General features: G+C 39.1%; 1 protein-coding gene across 8 annotated transcripts in view; it reads left to right on the forward strand.

The window, feature by feature from the left end:
• Window positions 1-394: 394 nt before the first annotated feature.
• PUM1 (pumilio RNA binding family member 1) overlaps window positions 395-13,482 on the forward strand; it is a 124,126-nt gene continuing 111,038 nt past the window's right edge. For all 8 annotated transcript variants that reach the window (XM_052656114.1, XM_052656135.1, XM_052656151.1 and 5 more), the window contains exons 1-2: window positions 395-487; window positions 4,526-4,899. In XM_052656114.1, the coding sequence (XP_052512074.1) occupies window positions 4,537-4,899 (363 nt within the window). In that variant the 5' untranslated portion in view covers window positions 395-487; window positions 4,526-4,536. The remainder of the gene's footprint in view (window positions 488-4,525; window positions 4,900-13,482) is intronic.

Below are 13,482 nucleotides of genomic sequence, written 5' to 3' on the forward strand. Positions count from 1 at the left end.
AACTCTGGAGGCCGTTATAATCTGGAGGCGAAGTTGGGAGGGCGCCGGGGCGGATGGCGCCGCGGCTGAGGTCACTGCTCTGACCCCTCGGGCCCAGGTCCGTGAGGTGCTGGACCAAGATCCGCGCAAACTGGGCGCTCCAGTGTCTGCCCGCGGGACTCCGCCTTCTGTCCGCGGCGGCGACGCACGTTTGCCTTGCGGTAGGGAACTCTCGCGCGCAGCGGTTGTGTTGCCAGCGAGTTTCCCAAGTTCACACAGGCCCCGGGTTGGCATGGCAACCAGGCAACCTGTTCCAGAGCAGCCTGCCTTCTCCGCACATGCAGCCGCCACCGCCGAAGCCGGGGCCCGAGCCTATCCCATGATGCACCGCGCCAGCCCAGTCCCCAGTGGGCCGCCATGTTGTCGGAGTGAAAGGTAAGGGGGAGCGAGAGCGCCGGAGAGAGAAGATCGGGGGGCTGAAATCCATCTTCATCCTACCGCTCCGCCCGTGAGTATCCGCACCCCGCTAGCCCCAAACGCTGCTCCGGACCCCCAGCGAGCAGACTGTCCCTTTGTATTGGTGTTTGAGAGCACTTGCGGGGATGAGAAGGGCTTTGGAAAAGCCGCCGGGGCCCTGGCGGAGGCTTCTCACTCGCTGTTCCTCGTTCATGTTTTGGAGTCAGCAGCAAGGCCCCTATTGTTATCAAAGGAGGGAGGGGGTGGGGAGCGGGGTCGAAGCGAGGAAAATGCCGGGGGTTTAGGCCCTGGCCCTGGGCATAGACGTACCTCTACATTTCTGCTTGGCCCTGTGGGGGCCCCTGAAGATTGATGTTGCCATTCGGGTTGCTTTTTTGATGGGTTTGCGAAGCCCGAGTCTTGTGTGTGGCCATGAAGTGTAATTCTGTACCACCCTGGATTTCTTCGACTTCTTGAGCTTCCGTGCCTGCGCCGAAGCAGGAGGAACAATAAATCGCTTTAGAAGCAGCCATGGCCCTTGTCTGCAGGCGAAATCCACCATGGGGGAACTTTGCGAGCCTTAAATGTGGAGAAGTAGGCGATCAGGAAGTTTCAGATCGCTTTTTAGGCTCCTGAGTACTTGTGGCCTTTTGTTTCCGTGAGAGCTTGTTTTTGGTGGGTTCTTCCTCTTTGAGCATGTCTGTATTGGTGCGTGTCTGTCTTAACTCAAAGAGGGGTTCGTGCATCTGTAGTAGATAAACAGATACACAATAACTAGATAGTTTTTAGTCCTCACGGACGTTCTTGGTAAACATAAATCGTTTGTTAATACTTGTCAGTACCACTCCCACGTCTAGTGAGGAATACGCTCGCGTAACTCTCCCCCACCCCCCGCCATATGCCCCCCTCCCCCACAACATTACCAGGAAAGGTTTTATCCTTCCCATAACTTGATAGGTTGTTACTCTTCGTTGTCCACTTGAGAAAACACTGTTCTTAGTTGTAACAGTTCGTTCACTTCCTACTCTGCTAGAGATTAAGAATGGGGTTTTATGAAGCTTTTTTTGGGGGGGCGGGGGTTCTATTTTTAAAGTCTGTTACTTCTGAAACCGTAGGTTTGTAGTTTTAGCCTTTTGTTTATGAAGAACACATCAAGACTCACCGAAACAGAGGTGGCTCCCAGTGCGGTTTTAGTAAGCAAAATAAACATTTTGACCCATTGCTAATTTTAACTTTACAAAAAACACTTTTGGGGGCTCTTGATTCTTTATCTGGAGTTTTGGGAAATACACACTGGATTTTGAACTCTTCCTTTTGTCTTAGCCCTAAATGGATTCGTTTTGTTCAAGGCCACAGCTTTTTGAAGTTGTGTTTGAAGTTTAGTTTGGGTTGAGATGAACTGCTTTAAAATAAATTTATGACCACAGATTTTTTTTTTTTCCAGTATGGTAAAAATAAACACCTTTTAAACCACAAAGCATTTTGTAAATAAAAGGTGAGCGGGGGATAGATTAGATCATGTTCCTTTGTTTGAAATAAAACCTGTTAGTGATATTAAAAACAAGACTAAAGAAAAATAACAACTTTGGTGAAAACAGTTTGAAAACTATGGAAGAGTAATTAGAATTCAGTACTTTTAAAAGTTGCTTAAAAATACTTATTTTTATAATGTATCATTTGGGGAAAAAAGTCACATTTCAAGTGCTTCACATAACTTTTAGTGGGTTTGAGAGTTCTTTAAAATGCATCAGCAATTTAAATGTTTTTTAGTATTTAAGTGACTGATTTCTTAATTTTTATGCTGATAGGTGCCAAGATATTTCAGAACTACCCAAGACACTTGTTAATTGCTTAGGTATTTGCTCAGTTTCAAAATGTCCCTTCTGCCAGGTTTTCTCTTGTTTGAGAAACTGCCTTGCCTCATTAGGTAAAGCAGGAAGTCTCAGGGCATACAGATAGCTTTACAAAAGCCAATTGTTTTGTTTGAACATTTTTCATAGGAACTCTCCCACTGCTCCCCCATACCATTGCCTTGATAGAATGAAGTTGTGGTCGGTGTATTTCAATGGTGAATACCTTTTTCATATGTAAGTTCTTCGTTAGATAAGTATTATGGCAAATCTTATTTCAGAGAAGATTGTATTTGCTATTTTAGGAATCTTCTTAGGGGCTGGAGCTCCATTGCTTTAACTGGTGGTGACTAAATTCCCAAGGCCTCAGCATGTGACTTCAAATTTACTAAAAACTTTTATATGTATTATTTTGATTAAAAAGCATTTGTAAGTCATGAAGGATTTCTTCCATTTTCTAGATGAGGAAACAGGCTCAGGGAAGTTGTAGTTTAGTGGTAAAATTTTAGTTTTGGGACTGCTGGTTAGCTCAACAACACAGACTATTAGACTATAGTCCCTTGTGGAATAGAATGGGACTGGCTACTGTTTACTAATGAGAGGGCAGGGAGTTCTTTTGAAAACCAAAGAGAAAGGCTTTAGGCTGGTTAGGACTGTGCTAGTAGCGATGGTAAACTATGACTTTCTGATTTTTGTGTTTAAGCGTAAACATGACTTGATAAAAGCAGAAAGTGCAGTCTAGAAAGCTGGATTACTCCAGTTAAGGGTCTGATGGATTGGAATTATTAACTGAAACTATGCATTTCCAAATTCGGCTTTGAAAAATATTAAAAATTCCTTTGTGTCTTTTAAAACATGAATTGTGAGAAGCAAGTGCTTCTTTATCAAGATGTTTATCCTATAAAGAGAAATAATTTAAAAGATTTCTTATAAATCTTGGGAGTCTTTATGAATTGTCACAGTAGGGCTAAAGGGAGATAGGCCATTTGTAATGGACTGTTAGGTTGATAGCCTTGAAATTAGATTCTAGTAGCTGTGGACAGGTGTGTTCTAGTTGGTAACATAATTATTTTGAAGCACTTTTTTTTTTTTTAAGCACGTGTAGGCTGACAACTTGTATGCTTTGTACAAGTGTAATTGTTGATTTTAAGAAAACTTGAAAGTGGTGTTTTATAGTAACATTTTGGAGGTTTTTGTTTGATCCTTCTAGAAAAGAATAGCAGATGCAAGTGAGAAATAGTACCTGTTTTGGTTTACTGGGGTGTGGTAGCAAGGGGTTTATAGTTGTTTTGGATGTGTACAGATTTGGATTTGAATCCCTACAGCTCAGTAGATGAATGGCCTTGGGCACATCACATAACTTTTCCTCTATACCTTAGTGTTTTTACCTGTAAAACAGGAATGACTAGGAAATGCCTGCAATATATTTGCCATACAGTTATTATTGTTTTGAAGCATTTCTTTTCTTTTTATTTTACAGTGAGGCTTTCTACACAAGGGGAGTGAATTTAGTTCGTCTCTGTAGGAGTCACAATATTAGTAGAAAGATCATGTGATTACAGTTATAGTTGTAAGTTATTGGTAAAAAAATAGAGTTTATCTTTCCCATGTGCATTAACTGAAAAGTTTCAGGCTAAGAACATTGTTCTGTTGCAGTCCTTACTTAGTCAGGGGGTCTTATTGTTTTTTTTTCAGAGAGCATCCTACAAATACGTCGGACATTTTAAAGGATCCTTTCAAGTTTCGACATTCTGAGTCATTGCTAATTATATATGGGGTTTGGATTTTTGTTTGGTTTATTAGTGTATGTCTGCTCCAGCTGTAAAGGGATATTTTGTAAAACTCTTATTCATTTTAAAAAGTATCCACTACAGTTGGCTTAAGGTGTAAATAAGTTGGGTAGAAGAGTTGTTAGTTAAAGTCTAATTCCATACTGTTAACCTTTGGTACCAACATAAGTTTCCCTGAAGTTGCCATGTTGAGTCCTGATCTTGATTTCTTGTCAGAGTGCCTGTCGCCTACTGCAGTTATTTCCATACACACACACTCAGCAACTTCAAAACAGAGGTTTCAGTTTAAAGAATTGTGTATATGTCATGAAACATTTAGCTGCTTGGTAGAAATTATTTTAGATGATAGATCACAAAAGCCAAGAGGCTCACATTTTTGTCTTGGTGCATATATCGAGTTATGTTTTAAGAAATGCAAATTGTAAACATTTGTAACCTGTTTGTCCTTAGGTGTTGGTGGAATGAGCGTTGCATGTGTCTTGAAGAGAAAAGCAGTGCTTTGGCAGGACTCTTTCAGCCCCCACCTGAAACATCACCCTCAAGAACCAGCTAATCCCAACATGCCTGTTGTTTTGACATCTGGAACAGGGTCGCAAGCGCAGCCACAACCAGCTGCAAATCAGGCTCTTGCAGCTGGGACACACTCCAGCCCTGTCCCAGGATCCATAGGAGTTGCAGGCCGTTCCCAGGACGACGCTATGGTGGACTACTTCTTTCAGAGGCAGCATGGTGAGCAGCTTGGGGGAGGAGGAAGTGGTGGAGGCGGCTATAATAATAGCAAACATCGATGGCCTACTGGGGATAACATTCATGCAGAACATCAGGTAAAAAAAAGTTCACTATTTCAGCTTTGAAACTCTTTTTATAATCACTGTCCACTTAGGATATCTGCTTTCAGTGAATGTCTTTAAAAAAGCCTAAATTGCTAATGATTTCATTTGGTCTAAACTAAGCAGTCACTTGTTTTAAAGGATGATTGTTGTAATGTTGTCACTGAGTCGTTTATCGTTCTGGTGGTACTAAAGAGCAAATGACCAATTCATTAAAAAAGAAAAAAAGACTTAAGCTTGTTCTAATGTGCACAATCCTTTTCTAAGTATACTTTTTAAACAAAGAATACTTTTTTCATCTTAACATATAATCTTTTAAGATCTATTTGAGCTGTTTATAGGCTAAATACATACTTTAGAGCCATTCCTGTTGGGTATTGGTGACTTTTGTGTTTAAAATGTTATAGTTGAAAGTAGAAGGAAGTTGATAAAAAAAAAAATCAGCTGCTTAAGTGAAATTTGACATGGAACTGACATATCTTATGTTTTGTGTTAGAAAGGAGTGGTTGCAGCTTTTAGGTTTTTACCATTTTTGTCCTCTTGTAAATGCTTGTTTCATTTGGTTAATTTTAACATTCTTACTAATCCAAAACTATAGCTGGAATCACAGCATATTTTACTGAGAAGAGAGTTTAGCCTGAAAGGTGTTTCCTAACTTGATAGTGATGAAAGGGTTAGAATGCTTTCATCTGGTTATTCTTTGGAATAGGGTATAGGTTGAATTTGCGGAAGTTTTATTTTATTTTGCCAATATCTGAGTACTGACTAGCAGAAAGAATTGATGTCTCTCATGAGGGGTTCTCGTGCTTCTGTTCTTCAGAAATAAATCAGGCACAAGCACACTCAGTTGTGCTTCCCCTTGACCTTTCCAGACAGCTGGTGTACCACAGTTCTTCACCGTAGTAGAAATGAGGAGGTGGAATCTTGTTAGCTAACAAGTTATTAGCGTGTTGATCGCAGAGCTTTGAACAGTCATCAGTATCAGTGCCACTTCATTAACATCTATTATTTGTAGGTGAGCAACACTAAGAAATGTGAGGTGCAGGGAGCTGCTTCTTGGGCACTTAGGGCATTCTTATTATGTATCTATTATTTAGAATACTTTGTTTCCGGTTTGCTTAAAGTCTCAGCGGTGGAGATCAAATTTTATTCATCTCAATATCCTAGTTCCTAGTTCCTAGAATTTGGCATATGATAGAGTTTCAGAAGAAAGTTATTGAGTGCATGAGGCCCTAATCCTATGGCCTTAAAGCTGGGGGAAAAAGGACATTGTCACAAAAATAAGGATGTTGAGTGCCAGGCTAAGATTTAATTCAGTAGGCAGCAGGGTTTTTAGCGTGTTTGTATGGAGTAGTTTTTGTTCAGTGGTGTTTTTGGAAGGTTGAGTTGGCAGTAAGAGATTGGAGTGGGTAAGAGCTGAGACTAGATTACTACTCTGATAGCCCTGGTGTGAGCAGTGGAAAGGTGGGATAGGACTGAGAAATGCATAGAATTTGGTGATTGAATTTGAAAGTTTAGGTCTTTGGGAAAATGGAGTAATAGAGGAAAAGGAATATAGAGGGGAATCTGGTTTGGGGACAAGGTAATTAAGTTCCGTAGAACACATGTTGAATTTGAGATGTAGGTAGCTTTGTGTGTAGGGTGAAACCAAGGTAGGAGGTGGTTAATTTGGATGGTATATGTCTAGGGATCTGTCTAGGGAGCAAAAGTGGAATGCCTGTAATTTTTGCCTTGTTTGGTTAAACATTATTTAAAAATCATGACCATTGGTTTTTAGAGTATATATTATAATTTATATTATAAATCTGTAAAATCTTGTGTTGGCTTTCCTCAGGATGGATGGATAAAAACTGAAAGAAGAATCAAGGTGCTTGGTTTGTACTTTGCTAGGTGGGCAAGTCAAACTGTGGGTCAGCCCTTGGCAGAGTTTCAAGATCTAAAATCTGGCTGTGGCGGGGAAGGGGGAAACCCTCCTTGTGCTATGCTGTGAAGACATACTCTGGAGTCTAGTGCTGAGCCCTATTTTATCCAGGTCAGTTAGCAAATCAGTGTTCATGTTAAATGGCAAAACCTGTTCCACACCTAGGGGGGGCCTAAACCAGTGACTCAACTTGGACTTGGCATTGATCATCCACAGTTCTGTTGGCCTGGATATAATGAACAGCATCAGGGAACTGCACTAGATGGCTGCTGTGTTGCGGTGTGGACCACCTACACATTACCTCTCCTGTAGTCAGAGTTATTATAACTTGGTGGTTTTGGTCTTGACTGAGTGAGGGAAGACCATAAAGTAAAGCAGTGAGTCTCAGAGCTTAGCTGTTCCGCTAGAAATACATGGCAATAGATAGTGACCACTTGGACAAGAAGCAATGATGAGTGTAATATAATTGAAGAGTTGAGGCGTAGCTCTATTTCAGAGAATTGCTGCCCTCCGTGTCTGATCTGTCAGGTGGAACTGCAAAAGAAGTTGAGAATCTTATGTTTTAGGCACTGGACTAAATATTTCCTGTATTTAATCCTCAGAACAATCTTATGAAGGAGGTAAAATCCTTTATTGAGAAGCTTAGTTCCCAGGTAGACTCTGGTTTTGAAATCAGGTGTTTGATCCTAATGCCCATGCTCTTTCTGTATTTCCACCTCGCTGGGAATATTTCTAGTCCTAGAACCTAAACCAAACCAGAGGAACACATTCTAAGATCAAAGAACTACTTGGCCATAATTTTTAGAGATAAATTTGATAACAAGGAGATGAATACAAATAATGTTGGCTTCCCTCCCCTTCCCCCATCGGTGATGCTAAAGTATTTTTTTTTTTAAACTACTTACATATGTATATTCTATGTAGAAATTGTAGGAAAGTCTGTTGAGACAGAGTGACTCAATATAAAGTGATTCTGCTTCTAGCACATTCTGCAGTTCCAGTGGGCCATGACTGTCTGTGGGCCTATTTCCCCTTCTTTTTTTTTTTTTTTTTTTAAGACTTTTTGCATAACGGAACAAAGTTTAAGATCAGATTGGCAGAATGCTTTCATGAGTGAGCTGGTGAAGTAAAGAATATCACAGGCTCTGATGCCACCAGCAGTATTGGAGGGAAGTGCCAGCTATTGGGCCAGGTATTTTATTTTATATCCATTTCTCTTATTATTACTCCCATTTATGAGCAGTCATTTTTTTATACTTAATCTTTTTTTAACCTTTGAAATTAGGGGTTTTTTGCATTATGTAGAAATTCTTTTAGTGTCTGGGTTCTATCTTTTTTTCATTTTTTTTGTCCACGCCACTTGGCATGTGGGATCTTAGTTCCCTGACCAGGGATCAAACCTGTGTCCCTTGGAGTAGAACCACAGAGTCCTAACCACTGGACCACCGGGGAATTGCCCTGAGTTCCATCTTTTAATGATGCCCTTTTTAACTTGTGCCTAAATAGATGTGACTTTAAAAAAATAAGTTTTTTTTCTAACTGTGAAACTTGGCTATTAGCATGATGTCCCTTTAAATAAAAGTTTAAAACCATAGCAGCTTGAGAACTTGTGTTAAGGTAATATGGAGTACTTTAAAAATCTTGCAAGCTGAGATATTTAAAATTAAATTTAGGAACTATAATATTTTGAGGTGAAGAATGGTATTCAGATTTGTTTATATGTTTATTTTAAAAAGTTGTGTGTAAACTCTTTATTATGTTCTTTCTGTATTTGTCTTTTTTCTTAAGAATATAAACATAGTAAATATCACTTTTTTTTGATATTTATTTCTGATTTTTAAATTTTGGCTGCACTGGATCTTTGTGGTGCGTGGGCTCAGTTGCCCTATAGTATGTGGGATCGCAGTTACCCACACTGGTATAAACCTCGCCTTCCCCGCATTGCAGGGCAGATTCTTAACCACTGGATCATCAGGGCAGTCCCTAGTATCCTTTATTTTAATACATAATATTATTGTATTTGGTATAGTTAGAAACTTCAAAGCCCTCATTTTTGGGTCTTATTGAGGTCTTTGGTGGGGAGTGAGGGAAAGAAGTACCATGAATTTTTTTTTCTTTTTTGACCTATAAAATTTACTCATAGTAAACAAGACAGTGGGTATGGATCAAGATGTTATAAAATACTAGAGAGAATTCCCTGATGGTCCAGTGGTTAGGACTCGGCACTTTTAGTGTCAGGGGCCAAAGTTCAGTTCCTGGTTGGGGAGCTAAGATCCTGCAAGCTGCCTGGGCATTGCCAACAAAACCAAAAAATCCCATGAAAACACATCTCGCTAAGTAAATAATACTATTTAAAAATGTTGCCTATAAAAATTTGCATACTTGTTTTAATAATAATTTTTATAACCAGATCTGTCTTTCCTTAATAGTATTAAAGGTTTCATCATTCAAAGCCCAGCCTTAAGTCTGACTTTTTGTAATTATTTTATTCTCTCATTGTGAAATCTGTTTTCTCTGTAAACTGTTGTGAGATAAAGTGGGTGATGAAATAGGGAAAAAATTTTTAAGGTCGATCAATTGAACTGTGGCCTCTGTACTGGATTTTAAGGGGGTAGAGATAGGTAGAAAGCTCTGCTTTTTGAGAAAGGAAATTTAGAGGACAACTCAAGTTTTCTTGCTTTTGTTAGTAATCTTTTGGCACTGGGATGTGTCAGTATCCACCCACCATAGATTGGCAGCTGTGGGAGATAATTCTAGATAGCCAAACAGAATTCAGTGGCTGAATCTTGTGGGAGATAATTCTAGGTAGCCAGGCAGAATTCAGTGGATAAATCTTCTCGTTGACTCTGTACCAACTCCCCCCACTTTTTTTTCACTTGGTATTGCCATTTTCTAGTTGTATCCTGACATCCATCCCATTAATCTCCAGTGGCTGTGAGCTAATCCTTACACTATATAATTAATAAATACTATGTTAAATTGGGAGGGGCCCAAATATTCTGATACTGGGAGCCTCCTCATTATCTGCGTATCCTTTTCTGTTGTCCCTGCTCTTTGACTTTGTTAGACCATGTGTCTCTTGTCTTTCTGGGTAGATGGCTTAGATGCCTCAGCGTTTGGGCCATTGGCACTTAGTTAACATATGTTAAAGTTGCTGTCATATTTTTCAGTGTTTTCTTTTTCACTTGTACTCTTGGAGCCTTTTTCATTATATTTGGAGTTCACAGAGACTTAAAACATTTTATATTTGGTTGAAAGGCTCATCAGCGGGCTTTCTTTGACTGTAACTTCAAGAATTATTTTCCAGTGTTAAGGATTAGATTCCAGTGTACAAAAAGTATACATTCAGATTCCCTTCTCTAATGCCTTGTGGTACTTGATTGTATGTGCCTCCTAGGTGGCACCTTATAGAAGTTTATATCTTTGTTTTGTTTCAAAAGATTTTTGTTGTGGAATTAGGGGGAAAAAATAGGTGGTAATGAAACGTTGTTGTTGTTTAATTGTTTAGTGGTGTCTGACTCTTGCAATCCCATGGACTGCAGCACGCCAGGCCTCTGTCCTTCACTATCTCCTGGAGCTTGCTCAAACGCATGTCCATTGAGTCAATGATGCCATCCAACCATCTCATCCTCTGTCGTCCCCTTCTCCTGCCTTCAGTCTTTCCCAACATCAGGGGCTTTTCCAGTGAGTCAGCTCTTCGCATCAGGTGGCCTAAGTATTGAAGGTTCACTTTCATCATCAGTCCTTCCAGTGAATATTCAGGGTTGATTTCCTTTAAGATTGACTGGTTTGATCTTGCAGTCCAGGGGACTCTCAAGAGTCTTCTCTAGCACCAGTTTGAAAGCATCAGTTGGTTGGCATTCAGCCTTCTTTATGGTCCGACTCTCATATCTGTACTTGACTAGGTATATGAGATATAGCAGTGGGAAAATAGGGCTATGTTAGGAAGATAAAGGAGGTAAATGTAGAATTTAGAAATACACAACAAAGCGGTGGGTTACAGAATTTGCTGTGGGTGCTCTTGTGGTCAAAGAAAAGAGGGAAATGGGATGAATCAGGAGAGAAAGACATAGTTACTTAGGAAGAGCTGTGTTTCAGATTTCAGTTTGGTTGTGGTTGAAGTGCTTTGTAAACCATGAAGTGATATAGTGATAAAGTTTTTCATTTTACCTCTCTGTATTTGGAGAAGATACACACATCTTTTGTGCAAGTATCCATTTTCTCTTGGGCAACAGCATTTGCTTAATACTTTGTATATAGGCTGAGCCTGAGTACAGAATTATGCTTCTGGTATTTTGGAAAGAATACTTAAAAAATTCTAGCTGTTTCATAGAATCTATTCACTTTTGGGAAATGGCTTAACACTCACAGAGGAACATAGGACAATGCCAATAAAGTAAGTGCTGAGAATAGGGTAAGAGGTTTCTTTTTTTGCCACTTAATTTTTTTAATTGAAGGATATTTGCTTTACAGAATTTTGTGGTTTTCTGTCATACCTCAACAAGAGTCAGCGATAGATATACCCATGTCCCCTCCCTCCGAGGGTGAGGAGTTGTTGTTGTTGAGGGATTTCTGATCCCTTCTTCCCTAATTTTCACATTCACGTTCTGTCTCTTCTAGATGTAGTAAAGAGCTGTAAATGGGAGTGTGGTTTCAGCTTAGGAGAATGCCTCTCTACCTTTTTGCTCCCTACTGTGAATATTGTGAGAAGTGGTGGTCAGTGATTGGCAATAGGTTGGGTGAATTTAATATTTGGGAATTTGATTGAAGAACTTAGGCTGAAGGCTAAACATGGCATTGGCGATAAAACCTGAAGTTGAAGAGGAATGTTCACGTTTTTTTCTGTAATATTTTTTGAAAATTCTTTTTCAGTTGCCATATTAATAATTTCAGAAGATTCAGCAGATTCAAATTTGTCTTTTTTTTCCTTCTTCAGTAAGTGTTCTTTTATGGTTAAAGTATCTTGGTGTTTTTGAAAATCACATTAGGAAAACTTTTAGATTTGTGGAATTTGGGGGCCCTAACAATTTTTTATAATTGCTTTATTGGTATATAATTCATCCATTTAAACTGTGCAATTCGGTCGTTTTTAGTATATTCACAGAGTTGTGCAGCCATCACCACAATCAGTTTTAGAACATTTTCATTATCCCTTACGGTCTGTACCAGTAGCAGTCACTCTAGCCTTAAGCACCTACCGGTCTACTTTCTGTGTCTGTGCATTTGTCTCTTCTGGACATTTCATATAGTAAATGGAGTCATCCGATATGTGGCCCTTTGTGACTGGCTTAGCATAATTTAGCACTTATGTAATTTCTAAGTGATTTTCTTTCTTAAATTTTTTTGTGGCTGCTCTGCGTGGCACTGAGGATCTTAGTTCCCTGAACAATGTTCGAACCTGTGGCCGCTGCATTGGGAGTGCAGAGCCTTAACCACTGGACTGCCCGCATAATGTTTTAAAGGTTCACCTATCTTGTAGCATGGATCAGTACCTCATTGCTTTTTACTGCTGAATAACAGTCTGTTACATATGGAGAAGGAAATGGCAATCCACTCCAGCACTCTTGCCTGGAAAATCCCATGGACAGAGGAGCCTGATAGGCTATAGTCCATGTGGTCGCAAAGAGTCGGACACGACTGAGCAACTTCACATTCACTTTCCCTCTTAACCTCCAGAGCGGATGGGTAATCACCAATAAAGAAAAATCTCTATTAAAAAAAAAAAAAGTCTGTTACATAATAGATATATATACCGTTTTTGTTGATCCGTTTATCAGTATACAGACCTTTGGGTTTCTACGTTTTGGCTATTAGGACAGTCCTGCTTCTAACATTTGTGTACAAGTTTCTGTCGATAAATGCTTTCGGTTCTTTTGGGTACCTAAAAAGTTCTAAAGGCACAAAAGTCTAATATACAGACAAGTGTCTTCACTGATGCCAGTGCTTTTTAGAAATAGAGTTTGGAGGTTAGTTTATCTACAACTTTATACTGTGAATTTGGAATTTTTCCAAGTGACAAGTTTTGCTGGAGTTAACGACAACTTTCTTATTTATCTATGAAGAAAGTATTTTCAGGTTAACAGCATAAATAAACTTGTTTACAACCCTGGGAAGCAGAATGCTTAAATTAGAAAGAGCAGGTGTTTTTAGGGAGCTCTGCTCTCTAGATGTGTTAATATACAGTTAATTGATCTGCTAATGACAAATAATTTTTCTCTATTAAAAAAAGTTACCCTAAGGTCTTTTATTAAGGGAATGGTTCATTGACTTAATTCTGGTTATTGTATGTATTTAAAAGCACTATATCTGTTGTTAATTTAAAAAATGATCTTTATAATTTGCTAAGAATTTATTGATTCAGATTGTTCGTTTTCTCCACAATTGGACACATTAGGAAGATGCTACTTATACAGGTCAGAAGCCTTATAGTAAAATACAAAACAGTGAAATTAATATATCATTCTTTCTCTAGAGAAATTTATAGTTTCATGAAGGGAGGAAGGAATTTCTCTTTCTTCAGAGAAATTCATATTTTCATGAAGGGAGGAAGCACCATATCTGTTGTTAATTAAAAAAATGTTCTTTATAATTTACTAAGAATTTATTGATTCAGATTGTTCATTTTCCCCATAATTGGACACATGAGGAAGATACTA

This window comes from Budorcas taxicolor, chromosome 2, assembly GCF_023091745.1.
Source record: "Budorcas taxicolor isolate Tak-1 chromosome 2, Takin1.1, whole genome shotgun sequence".
NCBI classification, from domain to species: Eukaryota; Metazoa; Chordata; class Mammalia; order Artiodactyla; family Bovidae; genus Budorcas; species Budorcas taxicolor.